The sequence below is a fragment of the Eptatretus burgeri genome, chromosome 8, assembly GCF_056783735.1.
Source record: "Eptatretus burgeri isolate ZD-2024b chromosome 8, Ebu_testis_v1, whole genome shotgun sequence".
Taxonomy (NCBI): Eukaryota; Metazoa; Chordata; class Myxini; order Myxiniformes; family Myxinidae; genus Eptatretus; species Eptatretus burgeri.
The window spans coordinates 101,356,670-101,371,306 of record NC_140968.1 but is presented as its reverse complement, the minus strand read 5'-3'; the positions used below and the strand labels follow the sequence as shown (position 1 = coordinate 101,371,306).

The 14,637-nt window shown below is 41.9% G+C and overlaps 1 protein-coding gene across 1 annotated transcript in view; it reads left to right on the top strand.

The window, feature by feature from the left end:
• Nucleotides 1-14,637, top strand: part of LOC147022423 (dnaJ homolog subfamily A member 2-like) — a 48,103-nt gene that overhangs the window by 3,828 nt on the left and 29,638 nt on the right. Inside the window, exon 2 of the mRNA XM_085893295.1 lies at nt 14,161-14,220. Coding sequence (XP_085749421.1) covers nt 14,161-14,220 — 60 coding nt within the window. The remainder of the gene's footprint in view (nt 1-14,160; nt 14,221-14,637) is intronic.

The following is a 14,637-nucleotide window of genomic DNA, read 5'->3' as shown; positions in this document are numbered from 1 at the left end:
TAAGATCCTTGTCCTCTTAGTGATGACGTCATAGTTATCAGGTGTGCGGTAAATTATCTCGAATGCCCTATTCGATTCCATCTGAAGTATTCAAAAAGCTTGCATTGTTTCGGAGATAATTGTTTATGCGATTTCCATTGCGATACTATGACGTCATAACTTTTTTTCTTGGTAGAATTTCCTCAATCTGAGATGGTTACTGTCTGTGTGTGAGCTTTCTGCATGAACATGTCAAGTTTCAAGATGTTCTGATGAAAACTCTTGGTTGTGAAACAAAAAAAAAAATTCAGAAAATAGTGATGACGTCATTGCGATGTATCAGATTTGTGTCAAATCATCTGTGCAAATGTCCCGTTTGATTCCCGCAAACACAATTCAAAAAGCTTCCCTAGTTTCGGAGATAATGGTATAGGCGATTTTCATCAGCGGTGATATTATGACATCATAACTTTTTTTCTTGGAAGAATTTTCTAAATCGGAGATGGATATTGCCTGCGCATGGACTTTATGCATATACATGCCACTTTTCACGAAAATCCGATGAAAACTGGACTGTGAAACCAAAAATGTGAAAAAATAGGAATGACCATAAAACGGATATGATGTCATAATGATGTATTATTTGTGTGATAAGTTATATCTGCTAATGCCTCATTCCATTCCCGCAAACAGGATTCAAAAAGCATTCCCAATTTCAGAGAAATTTTTTTGGGCGATTTCCATTTGCGGAGACATTATGATGTCATAACTTTTTTTTCTCGGATGATTTTTCACGATCAGAGATGGTTACTGTCTGCGCATGGTATTTTTACATATGTATATATTCCAAGTTTCAGGAAGTTTCGATGAAAACTGTAGGCTGTGGAACAAAAAAGTCCACAAGAAGAACAAGAACAACAACGTGAGTAAGACTTCGAGATCCTCTGACGAGGATCTAAAAAGAAAGCTGAATTTATATCCCCCCAATCCTTATATATCATACCTGGTAAGTTACAATTTCCCACATTTGTCTGCTTATAAATAGGTCAAAGGTTATCTCGGCTTAGCAGTTTTGAAATCCAGCATCAATTCAATCCAAGATACCATGTGTTTACTGTCTGTTCCTATGTGAAATTAGCATAGTTCTATCATTAGTCATTATGAATGTAGGTCATACTAATGCCATGGTGTCAGGGATAGCATGGCTGAGTCAAGTTCATGTTTAGTTGATTTATTTATTTTTTGGTTTGTTGAATGAAAGCCAGTAGAAAAATGGGGTGATTTGAACATTGCTTCGTGCTGTTCATGTTCAGTCCATTCTGAAAAAACATAGGCTAAATAAAATCTTCGAGAAAAAAAATCCTTTTATTCATGCACCAATAAAAGTTTAGGCCTACTTCTCCAAACACATACTTTTGCTCGACAGTAAATGCATCTTTTTGTTTCAGGGGACATCACTCAGCCATGGCATATAGATCGTGCATTTTCTACAATGGAAATCGTGGTATTTGCGGCCCAGTTCTGCCACGAAGAGCTCACTCGCTGACCAGTATAGCATCACTGAATTCTGGAGAATGGAGAGGCTGTCAAGGTTTCATTCCTTCATTTGTGTGGAAAGGAATTATTCATTTGGCCCAGTAAAACCAGGGATCGAAGAACACCCAATTTCAACAGTTCTGTGCAAGATGCATCCGCCAACGGTTATCAACAATCGATGCCAGCTGATCTTCCAAAAGAAAGATGATGAAGATGCCAAGGTGTACATCAAACGTTCAGCATAGAAAAAATGTGGACATATTCCCATGGACCATCCTAAAAATACTGTCTGTTTTTTATAAACCATCCTACCCAAGAGTTACAGAAATTGTATCCAAATATTTCATGGATTTTCTTCAAACTTTTCAGGAAAATAAAAGAGTCACATTGAGAAAACATTTTTCTACCTATCTTGGCCACATTCAAAATAGCATGGGGTTAAAGGAAACAAACAGATTTTTAGGATGGATGGCCCAAAAACAGATAAGCCATTCAGTGAAAGGACTTTACTCTTGAATCAGCAATGGAATATAGTGGACTTCTGTAGCAAGTGATGGAAATTGGTGACAGAGGCAGACCATGTACATGTCGTGTACATATACCTGTACATTATATGTACATTATCTGTCAAACAAGGCAACTTTGGACCTGTTTTATTCTTTGCTTTTAAAAGGTCCCATGGATTTTACTATTGGTTTTGTTCGTGTGGGTATGGAACTTTCATTTGATAATATGAGGATGGTTATGGGAGTGGGTGTGGCTCGAAAAAGGGCTTCGTATAGCCCGAAGTGGTCTTCAGACCCCTTGTACTGCCATAACCACCAAGGTCCCGTGAATGTTTTACTTTCCTAGGATAGTACAGTACTTGTACCATCTTATGCACTAATAAAATCCATGGGACCTTGATGGTTATTAAAAATATTGCCAGAGAAGGTCTGAAGTGAATGTTTGCCGAAAGGGATTATAGGTGGCACCACTATCCATAACCATCCAGATCCCAAATATTTTTGTTCAAAATATTTTAGTACCCAAACCATAAAATAAGTTTGTAAAGGAATTTCCTTGGGTAACTGATGGTTATTATAAATAATTCACTTTGAAAATGGGAAAAAATTTCAAGGGTGTCAAAATCTCCAAACTTTGGGTGTGGCCCAAACGGCAGGGAATGGGTCAATCACATCAAAAATTTGGCTTTCTGAGTTTTAGACCATACACAACCTAGGATAAAAATTTGAAAAATATCTGAAGACATCAATGTTCAAATGTTACCATTTTGGGCCTATCTTATAAAAATTCACTCTTAATGGCAGAGCTGAGTTGTTGAGGTAGTTCAGGCATAAAACTACGTATGTGTGCTGAGGGTGGACAATGAGGCGTATGTGCGAGGAATCTCTGAAGTGGGGGGGGGGGGGTAGTAGAGCATCACCTGTGGTCAAGTGATTCTCGTCCTGCTTACAGGGGAATTCGCACATTGTGTTCCTCCAATCCCGTCCCTCGGTGTATTGCAGTGTGAGCGGAGGGAGGTGGGCTTTTGATGGAGGAGTCCGAAGTGAAGGCCCGCTGGGCCGGTGACTTTGGGTGGCTGTGCCAGGCTATTCCACCAGCTGTTGAGTTGGATGTCAGGAGTATTCCTATCCCTATTTCTGTCGCTCCAATCAACTGTGGTCCACCTTCGTTTGTGGAAACAGACTGTGGTGAACCACTTTAAATGGGGTTAAGCTCCTGGGATCTGTAGCATCCATGCTGAACTTCTCAAGGTGGTGGAAATGCTGTACTCGTGTTGTTGCGTGCAGTTCTGTGCTCTGCCTGGAAGAGAGGCCTTGTTGTTCCTCTCTAGAAAGAGAAGAGTGATCGCCAGGACTGCAACAACTACCGAGGGGTGACACTACTCTCAGTGCCGGGCAAGGTCTTTGCTCGGATAATTATTGATAGGGTTCGCCACCATCTGCTTGAGCACCAGCGTCTAGAGCAGTCAGGCTTCACACCAACGAGGTCAATGATTGACCGTATTCTTGCCCTTCGGGTCCTCCCCGAACGCAGACGAGAGTTTTTCAGCCGGGGCTGCTTGCAGCCTATGTTGATCTCTGGAGGATTCTTGATCTTCGTGGGGTGCCACCAAAAACAGATCAATATGATTACTGAACTATACTCTGGTACTGATAGTGCTGTGAGATGTGGTAGTCCCGTCTTTGACTTATTCCCAGTTGTTACTGGAGTTCGCCAGGGGTGTATACTGGCCCCCACAATTTTCAGCACTTGTATGGACTTGTGATGTCAGAGAGATCAAGCTGCGGTGCATTGTTTGGTAATGTCAAGATATCTGACATTGATTTCGCAGATGATGCAATCATCTTTGCGGAGACTCTGGATATCCTTTTGGGGGCCCTCGAGGTGCCAATTGAGGGGTTGGAGCCACCAGGATGACGGGTTTCCTGGGTCTCGTGGTTCAGCATGTGATGGAGAGTGAGTGAAAAAACATCAACTGAACGATTACAGCGATGGGTAAGGGTCATGAGGGTAAAGGGAAGGGTCAAATGAAGCAGATGAACAGATTTCAGGTCGTGCAAAACTAGATGTTTAAAAGATTTCACGATGATGGATGTGAGCGTGACTGGTCAATAATCATTTAGGCAACTCACTGGGGAGCACTTTGGCACAGGGATAATATTGGACTTTTTACAAAGCTGAAATGACCAGTTGAATAGTAAAGTTAGAATGGGTGACAGTTCATCAGCACAAAACTGCAGCAGGCTGGGGCTGATATCATCAGGACCAGTCGCTTTTCTAACCTTCAAGTTCATCAGAACGTGCTGAGTGTCATTTGTGGAGATCACAAAAGCTTGAGGAGACGCTTCATCTGTGGTTGGAGCTGCACTCACTGGATGATCGAATCTGCTGTAAAAATGATTCAGTTTGTCTGGCAATGTGTCATCATCATTTGTTGGAGATTTCAAATTAGGCTTGTAACCAATGATCATGTGGACACCCTGCCAGAGTTCTTTGGCATTCGCAGTCAGGATGATGTTCTCCAGTTTTTCCCGGTAGTCGCGCTTGGCATCTGATGGCCTTGCATTGCTCTTACTTGGCTTTCTTGTACTCCACATCACTTCCTGATCTAAATTTAGCTGTGAGGACTAGGATAAGGGTAGCATCAAATAAGTGGAGCGAGTTGAGAGGCATTTTAACAAACAAAAATATCCCAAGCAAAGTAAAATGTATACAGTATTATCATAGTACTGGCGGTCCAGGTTAATCCCCCTGACCCAAATTGTGGTGACTGGTGGTTAACACCGCCATCTCGGATAGCCGAGCCTTTTTTTTTCCTTAATGGGAAGAGGACACGTTGATCCACGGAGATTATAACGCACGCGGGAGGGGTGGGGCGCATTGGCGGAGCAACAGAGACACAGATGGATACACGGGGGTTTATACTCAAACCCCACGACAAATACATGGACAGAGCAACTTAAAATAAGCATGGGAATTTAATGACAATATAAATATTTACAAGGAACAATAATCAGAATATAATTATGCGTGAGGTAAATTAATCCTAAAATCTAAATTGAGGCGCCTCTACACACAGACTTGAATACAGACAAGGGGAAACACAATCAAAGAAAATCCTTCCTTTATTCTGGCACTTAGCTTGGTCCAGAGATGGTCTTTATGGAATGTGGAATCGAGGTGTTTCATCCTGCATGTGTAGACGTGTGCTATATTGCGCTAAGCCGCTCTCTCGCAGCAGGAACGTTCCTCAGGCAATTTGTGAGCGGTATTCAACCCCAATTCTCAGACACCCTGCGTGGCCTCTTCGTGCATCGATCATCTTCACCAAACTGCCACTCTCAGAATAGCGCCGTCCCCTTCGGTGACGTACACAAGGCTCAGGGTCCGTCTCTCACGATCCATCCAAGAGCCAAAGGCCAGCGTCTTGCTCAGTAGTATGCAAGTCAATTTGCCTCAGCACTAATACAAGAATCGTGCCATCTTCTTCATGCATCGAAGGAAAACCAGACGTAAAGCTCTGTTCTTTCAGGCCATCTCCAAGCTACGTTCTTTCTCGACCATGTGCATCCCTCACTCCGCACTCGTGCATTCCTTTCTGATTTCTCTGACATCACCGAACAACCGTCTCCTCCCGGGGCGTGGCTTGCTCGCACAAAACCTGGGAAGGCAGAGCTTCTCACCTGTTCGACACGCCTGCCTCGCTTCTGATGTCACGCCCATCAATCATCAGCTTCGGGGGCGTGACTTTGCCCACACTCTTGGAGGCGGAGCTTCTTCCTATTTGGTCATGCAGCTCGCTTGTAATGGTCCATTGCTGGTTTGTAATACAAAAAAACATAGGGAAAAGTCACAGGGGGAATCACATACTGGTGAACTTGGCCTTAATCCCTATCTAATTAACACCGCACTACCCCCTGCGTGGTGACACAAAACAATTAAGCTCACAGTCTCCCGACTTAATTACATCGAGATGTCTCTGACACATCCACGGACCAAACAACTCTATTCAATCCTAGCTTTGTTATTGAATTTCTCCATCTACCCCCACAACCACAACAATATATTTAGCCTGTATTAGACCAGTTTTGATGTACGTTAGTGAGACATGGGTAATGGCTGTAGAAAAAGAGAGGACAGCGCTAAGGACGATGAGATTCATATGTGGGGTAACATTAAATGATAAGCAGAGAAGTGTGGACAGAAGAAAGAGGCTCACAGCTAATAATCCTGAGAAAGAGAAGATGATGGTGGATTGGGCATGTGGCAAGAATGAGAGAAGATGAGTCTGTCAAAATCACTGGTTTAGTCGTTTCGGGGAAAAGACGAAAAGGTAGAACAAAAAAGATTCGGAAGGATGCGATCGGTACAGGTGTGCAGTTGTTGGGGTTCTTAACCTCCGCCATCGAAGATGGATGGAGGTTACTGTTTTCACCCCTCACTGTTTGTTTGTTTGTGATCAGTATTACGGAAAAATTCCTGGACGGATTTCAATGAAACTTGGTGCGGGGGGGATTAGGTATGGTCCAAGGATCATGCCATTAGATTTTGGACTTGGTCCAAAGTCCAATATGGCCGCTATGGCGGCCATTTTGAAGAAATATTTGAATTTTTGTTTTTGCATTTCTACATGTTTTAAGTGATTTCCAACCAAAAATAAATGAATTTGTTAGAGAAAAAAAACCAGAAAATTTTGCAACTTTTTTTTTTTTCAATTTCGATTTTATTTGAAAAAATTTGAATTTTTTTTTGCATTTCTACATGTTTTAAGTGATTTCCACCCGACCCCCCAAAAAAAATTTGTTAGAGAGAAAAAAAAACGAATTTTGCACCTTTTTTTTTCAAAAAAATTTCGATTTTATTTTTTGGGCATTTCTACATGCGCGTCGATCTAGTTTAGTTTATTCAATCGTGGTTCAGTAGAGTCTGATCCGTTTTGACCTCCAATGAATCGGATATCAGGTTCACTTAAATGACCCAGCAGTATTGGCGGTGGAGGTTTTGCACTCGACCGAGTGCTCCCCGTCCAGTTGGAGAAGGATGCATTTGACAGGATTAAGTGGAGAGGTACCATCAGCTAACCAACCCCCTAATGTGAGAAAATTGTTGTTAAACTTTAGTAGTAGTTGTAGTGGGGATTTGTTTATATTGATATGCAGAAACAACAAGATACAAAAGGTTAAGAAAATGTTTCTTTTTTTTTGTTTTTTTAAAGATTAGGAGAAAAGGGTGCAGGATAATTTGCATGTTATATGCAGGCTGGGAATAGCAGATGTAATGATATGTGGGGCAATGTAAAGTAATGGGAAAATGAGGGGGGGATCTGGAAACTCAGGGCGGAAAGGGGGAGGTGGAAGCTCGAAGAATTTGTGAGTTCAGAAGGTTGAAGTGGATAAACGTTCTCTTAAACATTCAAATGGTTTCACTTGGAGCCTAATTGCACTCTCACAGAGGTGAATGAATACCACCACCTTGATTATAAGTCTTGTATTTTATATATATATATATATATATATATATATATATATATATATATATATATATATATATATATATATATATATATATATATATATATACAGTAGATGTTCAGGAACTGAAACTAAATAACACAGAAAAACTAGAACGACACTTAGTACAGCGCACACCTCCGCCAGGTTGAACAGTTTAGGTTTTGTTTCCCACTGATGGGCCGGATCTGGGTCCGGACCGAAACAAAGTTGAATCGGCTTGTTCTTATCACCTTCCCAACTCATCCACCAAGTTGTCACAACTCATCCACAAATATTTGAAATATCGTGATATATATATATATATATATATATATATATATATATATATATATATATATATATATATATATATATGTATATACAGTAATCCCCCGTTTCTCGCGGGGGTTACGTTCCAAACCTCCCCGCGCTAAGTGAAAATGCACGATGAATGGACGCCTCCCCCAAAAAATCGACTAGTCTAGTCTGGTCGGTTTGGCAGTGATTGGGTTTGAGGTGCCGGAGATCGACTAGTCTGGTCTGGTCGGTTTGGCAGTGATTGGGTTTGAGGTTTAGGCGATCGACTAGTCTGGTCTGGTCGGTTTTGAGGTGCTAAGTATGAGCAGTGCTTGTCCAACGGCGGCAAACCTTTTTTCCTTCCCGAAGCACATATCGAGCACCTTTACCTTAACCTTCTCCTGGAGCATCCCAGGACCTTCCTCTGGCGCTTTGGTTCCTTGCCAGAAGCCTTAGAAGGTGCAGGGCGTTTGGGCGGCATCGTGGGGCTTGGAGAGAAAAACGTAGAAAATATTCGAAGTTCACAAGCGAAACTTTGTCTCGTGCGTTGTGTGCCTGGTCGAGCACCACGCGTTATAATTTATTGCTTAAATAATTTATATTTTATACATTATTACCGCGATGTACCAGGGGAATCCACAGAAAAAATTAGTTACCTTCCAAGGGAAAACCCGCGATGAACCGGGGGCACGATAGGTGAACCACGATGAAGCGGGGGTTGACTGTATATGTATATGTATATGTATATATATATATATATATATATATATATATATATATATATATATATATATATATATATATATTGTTACAATTGTGGAAATTCACAGAACACCATTCAGGTTCCCCGAAGATCAGTTATGTCGATAAGTGTGTATGTCCAGATAGATTTCTCCACCGATGTCTAACGGGAATTATTTGTGAGCCGGGCTGCGCAATCTTGAGGTAGTATTATTCTTTTCTATCTTTATTTTAAACAACATCTCCTCACCACCTTCGTGACAACCACCAACATCCCCTCACAACATCAACAAACAAACAACGTCTCCTCACCTTCATCTCCCCAGACGCCGCCATCTTTTCGCAACGCCCATAATTGCGTTCGGAATATTAGCTGGTTTTTAACACCGATAAAGCTGATCGGATCCAACGGGGCTTGGCGATAATACACCGCTCAGCAAATCGCAAACGGAGCGAGCTACCTAAGCGGCTCGTTTCCGAGCAAGTTCCGTTGAGGTACATCCTCTCGGTGGTCTGCCCTGCGCGAATAATTAAGTAAATCGACCATTTGGCGATCGGACCCTGTAGCGCGGGTAGAGCATTGACAAGGTTGTGGTGTGCTTAAAAACACACCCGTAGCTGGTTTCGGCGTTGATCCGGAAAGCTACGACTGGATTGCCCGTCCGCTGGGCGCGCGGCCGCAATTCGCTAAAAGAGGTCGCCCGAACGGGTGGAAACCACAACTATATATATATATATATATATATATATATATATATATATATATATATATATATATATATATATATATATATATATATATATATATATATATATATATATATATATATATATATATATATATATATATATCTCATTTTTTGGCCCAATTTTTCAATGATGAAGAAACATTAAAAAAAAATCTGATTCGGATCTTCACCAAAAATCAAGTGGATTCTTCTTTGTCACACACCCAACCTGTCCACCAGGTTTTGTCCGAAACCGTCCACAACGTTTTGAGATATCCTGTTCACAAACAACAAAGAAACGGGTGAAAACATGACCTCAATCTACCTTCAGTGGTGGCGGTAAAAAGACTGTTGTTAATTGTAATGTTCTGCGCCAGCAGGGGTAGACAAAGAACAATAGAGGAAAGAATAAAATTTAAATGTGGAGAAAGTGTGAGAAGGAACAAAAAATTAAAGGAAACGGGGGAGCAAGAGCTGGAATGAGGTTGAATGAGAGATGACCATTAGCAGCGAAGGAGCAGAGGCCGAAGTACTGTTGTGATCCATACACATTCGCAGTGGCAGTACAGTGTCATCCTCCCTCTCTCTCTCCCTTCTAATTATTCACTCTTTCCACCATCTCTTTACATTTTGTCCCCGTTTGGATCAGCCCATCAATCACGAAGTCTTCTCTTGAAATAACATTCAATATGCACCAGGCATATGTTCATGCAAATGGAACCCAGCCCAACAGTTATCACAGGTGGTGAAGAAGTCTGGAATAAATGAATAACAAACCCACAAAATGCCTTCCAATAGCCATCTCAAACCGACTCTGCATGGCCCAATAATGTCACAGTTACATTATTAATGGAATTAACCTAACGGAATTTATACACCACGCCGTTTAACTAACTGTACACACGAATAATTGCCATTTTCATCACAATATAAACGGCAGTTGGAGATTATGCTATTCAAGAGGAGAAACTGCAATGGGTATCTCATGAAACTAGGGAATCAGAGTAAGCACCGCAGGCAGTACAGTGCCAAGCAGCAATAACGATGTCAAGTCAAAGCGAAGGCTGCTTCAAGGAGGGCATCGTTTTATGTTTGAGTTTGAAGTGCGAGCTTTCTGGAAACTTTGGTGGGCCCACATTTGGCATATTGTGTGCAGGTTTAGTAACCATATTAATATAAAGGAGATGGCTACTTTAGAGAAGGTTTAATAAGAGCTTGAAGATTATAAAAGGCTGGAAACTGAGGCAAGATGACTTTTTTCTTTTTCTTTTATTTTTATTATTTAAATATTCCACATATTTGCCAAGAAAGCGGTCAAAGCAAGGACGAGAAATTTACGTGTGTGTGTGTGTGTGTGTGTGTGTGTGTGTGTGTGTGTGTGTGTGTGTGTGTGTGTGTGTGTGTGTGTGTGTGTGTTGTTGTTTGTTATCGCCATATGCGGATTTCAGAATGTGGAATGGAGTCCTCCTGGGGGGGGGGGGGGGCTCAAAGCATCCACCTTCATTCCAGTAAGGGGTCACGATTCATGGAACAATCTGTGAAGTTCTCAAAGTTTTGTACCGAGGGTTCTCTTCAAGATTGTCGCTGAGCCCCAGACAACTTCCAAATGTAGTTTGTTTATTTCAATATTCTCGGGGATGGTTTTTAGCTCACCTGTAAAGTAGTTCCGGGGAGCTTATGGGATGGTGTGTCGTTCGTCCGTCCATCCAAAAATACTTACAACTTCTTCTCAGAAACTACACGTACGATTTCAATGAAATTTGACCACAACCTTCATCACCCGTGATGGCATAAAAAAGGAGGTCTGAAGGGGTCTACAGAGGGAGTTTACGGGGGGGCTGAGAAGGGGGAGTGGGGGGGAGTGGGTTACCTCCCCGAAGAGGTATTTGCTTTCTTCTCAAACGATACAAACCATTCCGATGAAACTTCATGCCAACCTTCATCACCCATGACATACCAAAGTTTATTCATGACATTAGAAAAATTTGACTTAAGGGGGGTTTCCCCCCAATATAAGTATTTACTTTCTTCTCCAAAACTACACACACAATTCCGATGAAACTTGACCACCATCTTCACCACCCATGATGTACTAAAGTTTTTTTCACGACATTAAAAAAATTGGGGTCTAAGGGGGATGGTGGGGGGGAGGGTTGCCCCCCCACATATGTATTTGCTTTCTTTTCTGAAGCCACACACACAATTTTTATGGAGCTTGACCACAACCTTTATCACCAGTGATGTACTAAGGTTTGTTCATGGCATTAAAAAAATCCATCGGTTTTACTTTCTTCTCCATTATGTATTTTGTGGGCCATCCATGCCTACCAATGGTGAGCTTATCTTATCCAGCCACTACCAGGTGAGCGTCAAGGGGTACTGCCCCTATGTTTAATATCTCTGTGAGGTTCTTTGTCATCATTCCTGTAGGTCCAGCTATCACAAACAACTTTGGCATTCTTCAGCTTCCAGGATCTTCTCACTTCATTCTTGAAGTCTTGGTGTTTGGTCATTTTCTTGATTTCTGCATCGTTTAGTCCAAAATCACTGCTATTAACACCTCAATAAGCAATGCCTTCTCTTTTTGTTTTGTACCTAAGTGTGATATGTGGTCACAACACTTTGTTTTCGATGTTCACGCTTGATGGGATCATTCGTTCGTATGTGAGCGGTAAATTCCATGTTTTCAGTGATTACTTTTGGTTCATTTTCCCACAAATTTTCTGTAACTGGGACATCAAAGTTTTTGTAGATGTGCCAGCAAATTACTTCACAAACTCTGTTTTGTGTATAGCTGTTCTGATGTGAGTTTGTTTTTGTGTGTGTGTTCGGTCATTAAGCGTAACATATTGCTGCGGGCCGGGGGTCGGGTGAGAAGACCTCAAGGTGGGGGAAGACCTATCTCGGTTCGCACGACTCTGCTAGCGTGTGTGTGCGGAGTGAACAAGGAACAAGCCCCTTCTACTCCGCACACTCGTATCCCGCCCAACATGGCGTGGAGTCGTCTTTATCGGCCTCTGTGTGCGTTTCGTGCAGCATGGGTGTCGTGCTGGCTGTGTTTCCTGTGTTGTGAAAAACACCATTCGTGCAGCCTCTGAAGAGGTATTCATTCGTATGCCTTTTTAATGCAACCGGCAATCTTCCCCAGATCATTGGAAGCTCGATTCGATAATCCCGCACTGCTAAGTGCACTATATGACTCGCTGCACACGTTGGGTTTCAGGCTCGCTTGGGAACGAGGGCTCTGCGCTGCAGTTTCCTCACAGCGGCGCCGCACGTGCTGGCCTCAATGAGGGCCCACCTCACAGCGAAGGTGCATGTGGCTGATTTACCTCAGGAATAATCAGACGAAAAGAAGAGTTGGGATGAAATGAAGGAAAAAAAATTATGTCAGCAAACCTAGATATGATGATATTGCAACGCACTCCCTTGTTCTGCAAGACAAAAGGAAAGGGACTATCGACACGTATAATAATGGAATAACTGTCTTGGGACCACTATCTGTTGGATGTATGCTGTTCTGAGAACCGCAACAATATCATTCTCTTTACTAACCCTACCTTCACTCCTCACCTTTCCCTCTTCTTTTTTTTTTCTCTCTCTCTGACCCTATCCTCGCATCCCTCCCTCCCAGGTTATAGCAACATTTTGTGAGGCATAGCTCTACCCACCCCCCCCTTCCCTCCTGCCTCTTCTCTCTCCTCTCTTTCTCCCCTCCCTCCTCTCTCAGCTCCCCTCATTAATACCCCCCAGAAGCGAAGTGATGGGTTGTATTTGCTAGTTAAAAAAAGACTCGAGCGAAGTCGATGGCACGTCATTGCAAATCCCCACGCTTTCTACTTCAAGCAAAGTTGAAAGATGGCATAAAGTTCTAACAGGAATATATAAAATTTGGAATTTTTTTTTTCCTCTCCCTTTTGACCCTTGTGACCTCAAGTCCCCACCCCTGATGGCATGAACCTCGGGTTATATATATTTTTTTAAAGTTGCATATTTCTTGCGTCCCCCCAATATTGATTGCATATACAAAGTTTCATTAAAAATGGTGCCTACAATTGTTTTTGTTTGGTAATTGACCTTTTGACCCATCCCAGAAGGGCAGGGCAAAAAAAAAAAGATCCTGCTCTTACACATTCGTACCATGTAGTGATCGTAACTACCAAGTTTGGTGAATTTCTGCACAACCGTTTAGGAGGAGATGATGTGACTGATGGACAGACAGATATTCGGAGCTGATGACAATATCCTCTCTTTTTTTTTTCTTTTTTCAAAAAGCATGGGGATAATAATTTTCTGATGAATACTTGAAAGTAATTAGAAAAGACGGATGCAGGTGATTTAGATGATTCGATAGATACAAAGGTTTGTACCTTCAGCTCGCATACTCTTTTCAAATTTAATCCGTCTTCTTTCTCATCACATTTCAAATGTACCTGTGCACAATGTCTGAGGCAGCCATTCAAGACTATGGCTTCGAGCAGGATTTTGGAGGACCATTCTGGCAGCCCATGGCTTGCCCTTGAAGGACTATTTCGTGATAAAGTCCCACTTTATCTTCGTGAGCAACTTGCTAAGTTGCTCAGTCCATTTTCAGACGATGTGCAACTTGCTAAGGCCTGGCTGCAGGTACAATCAAAAGACTTCTATTTATTTGGAAAAGACAGCTTGAAGGATAAATGTGGAAAGATTGTTGTTGATTATGGAGATTATGAGGTTCTGTGTCTTGAAAATGGAACGTTTAATGTTGCATTTTTGCAGGAATTTAGAGTCGAGGGTCAATTGTATCAATGTGTTCCTGAAAAGAAAATGTTTTTCAAAAAGCACCTTTTAAGGTTGATAAACATGGGAAAACAATAATCGATTGTCATTTTCCTTGACAGGCATATCGCAAGCTTGCCAAAGAGTTCCACCCAGATAAGAATCCTAATGCTGGAGACAAGGTAACGTTTTGCGTTGAGCTGCCTTAAGATATCTGCCCATGTTTGTTCATTTATTTATTTGTTTTTTAACTGATGCTATATTGTGGCTTTCCTTTTCTATGTGGATTTATAATTTTAATGGCGATGTGCAATTTCCTACATTTCTGCTCTTCTCTTCCTGGTTTTATTTATTGGTTTGATGAGTCAGAGTGCACAAAACTATCGGATTTGAACGAGCAGATATACCCTTCAACAATAGGTGATGGGATGGCATGAGTTTTGACAGGGAGGGCAACAATAATCCTGTAATGGAATGGTGTCAGTAGCGCCAGCCACCTATAACTAATCTACCTGCGAAGGACTGGTGATGAGATGGGATTTGATCGGCTAGGAGGGCCACAGAACACCAGCGGCAGAAATCCCACGACAGGAAACAAT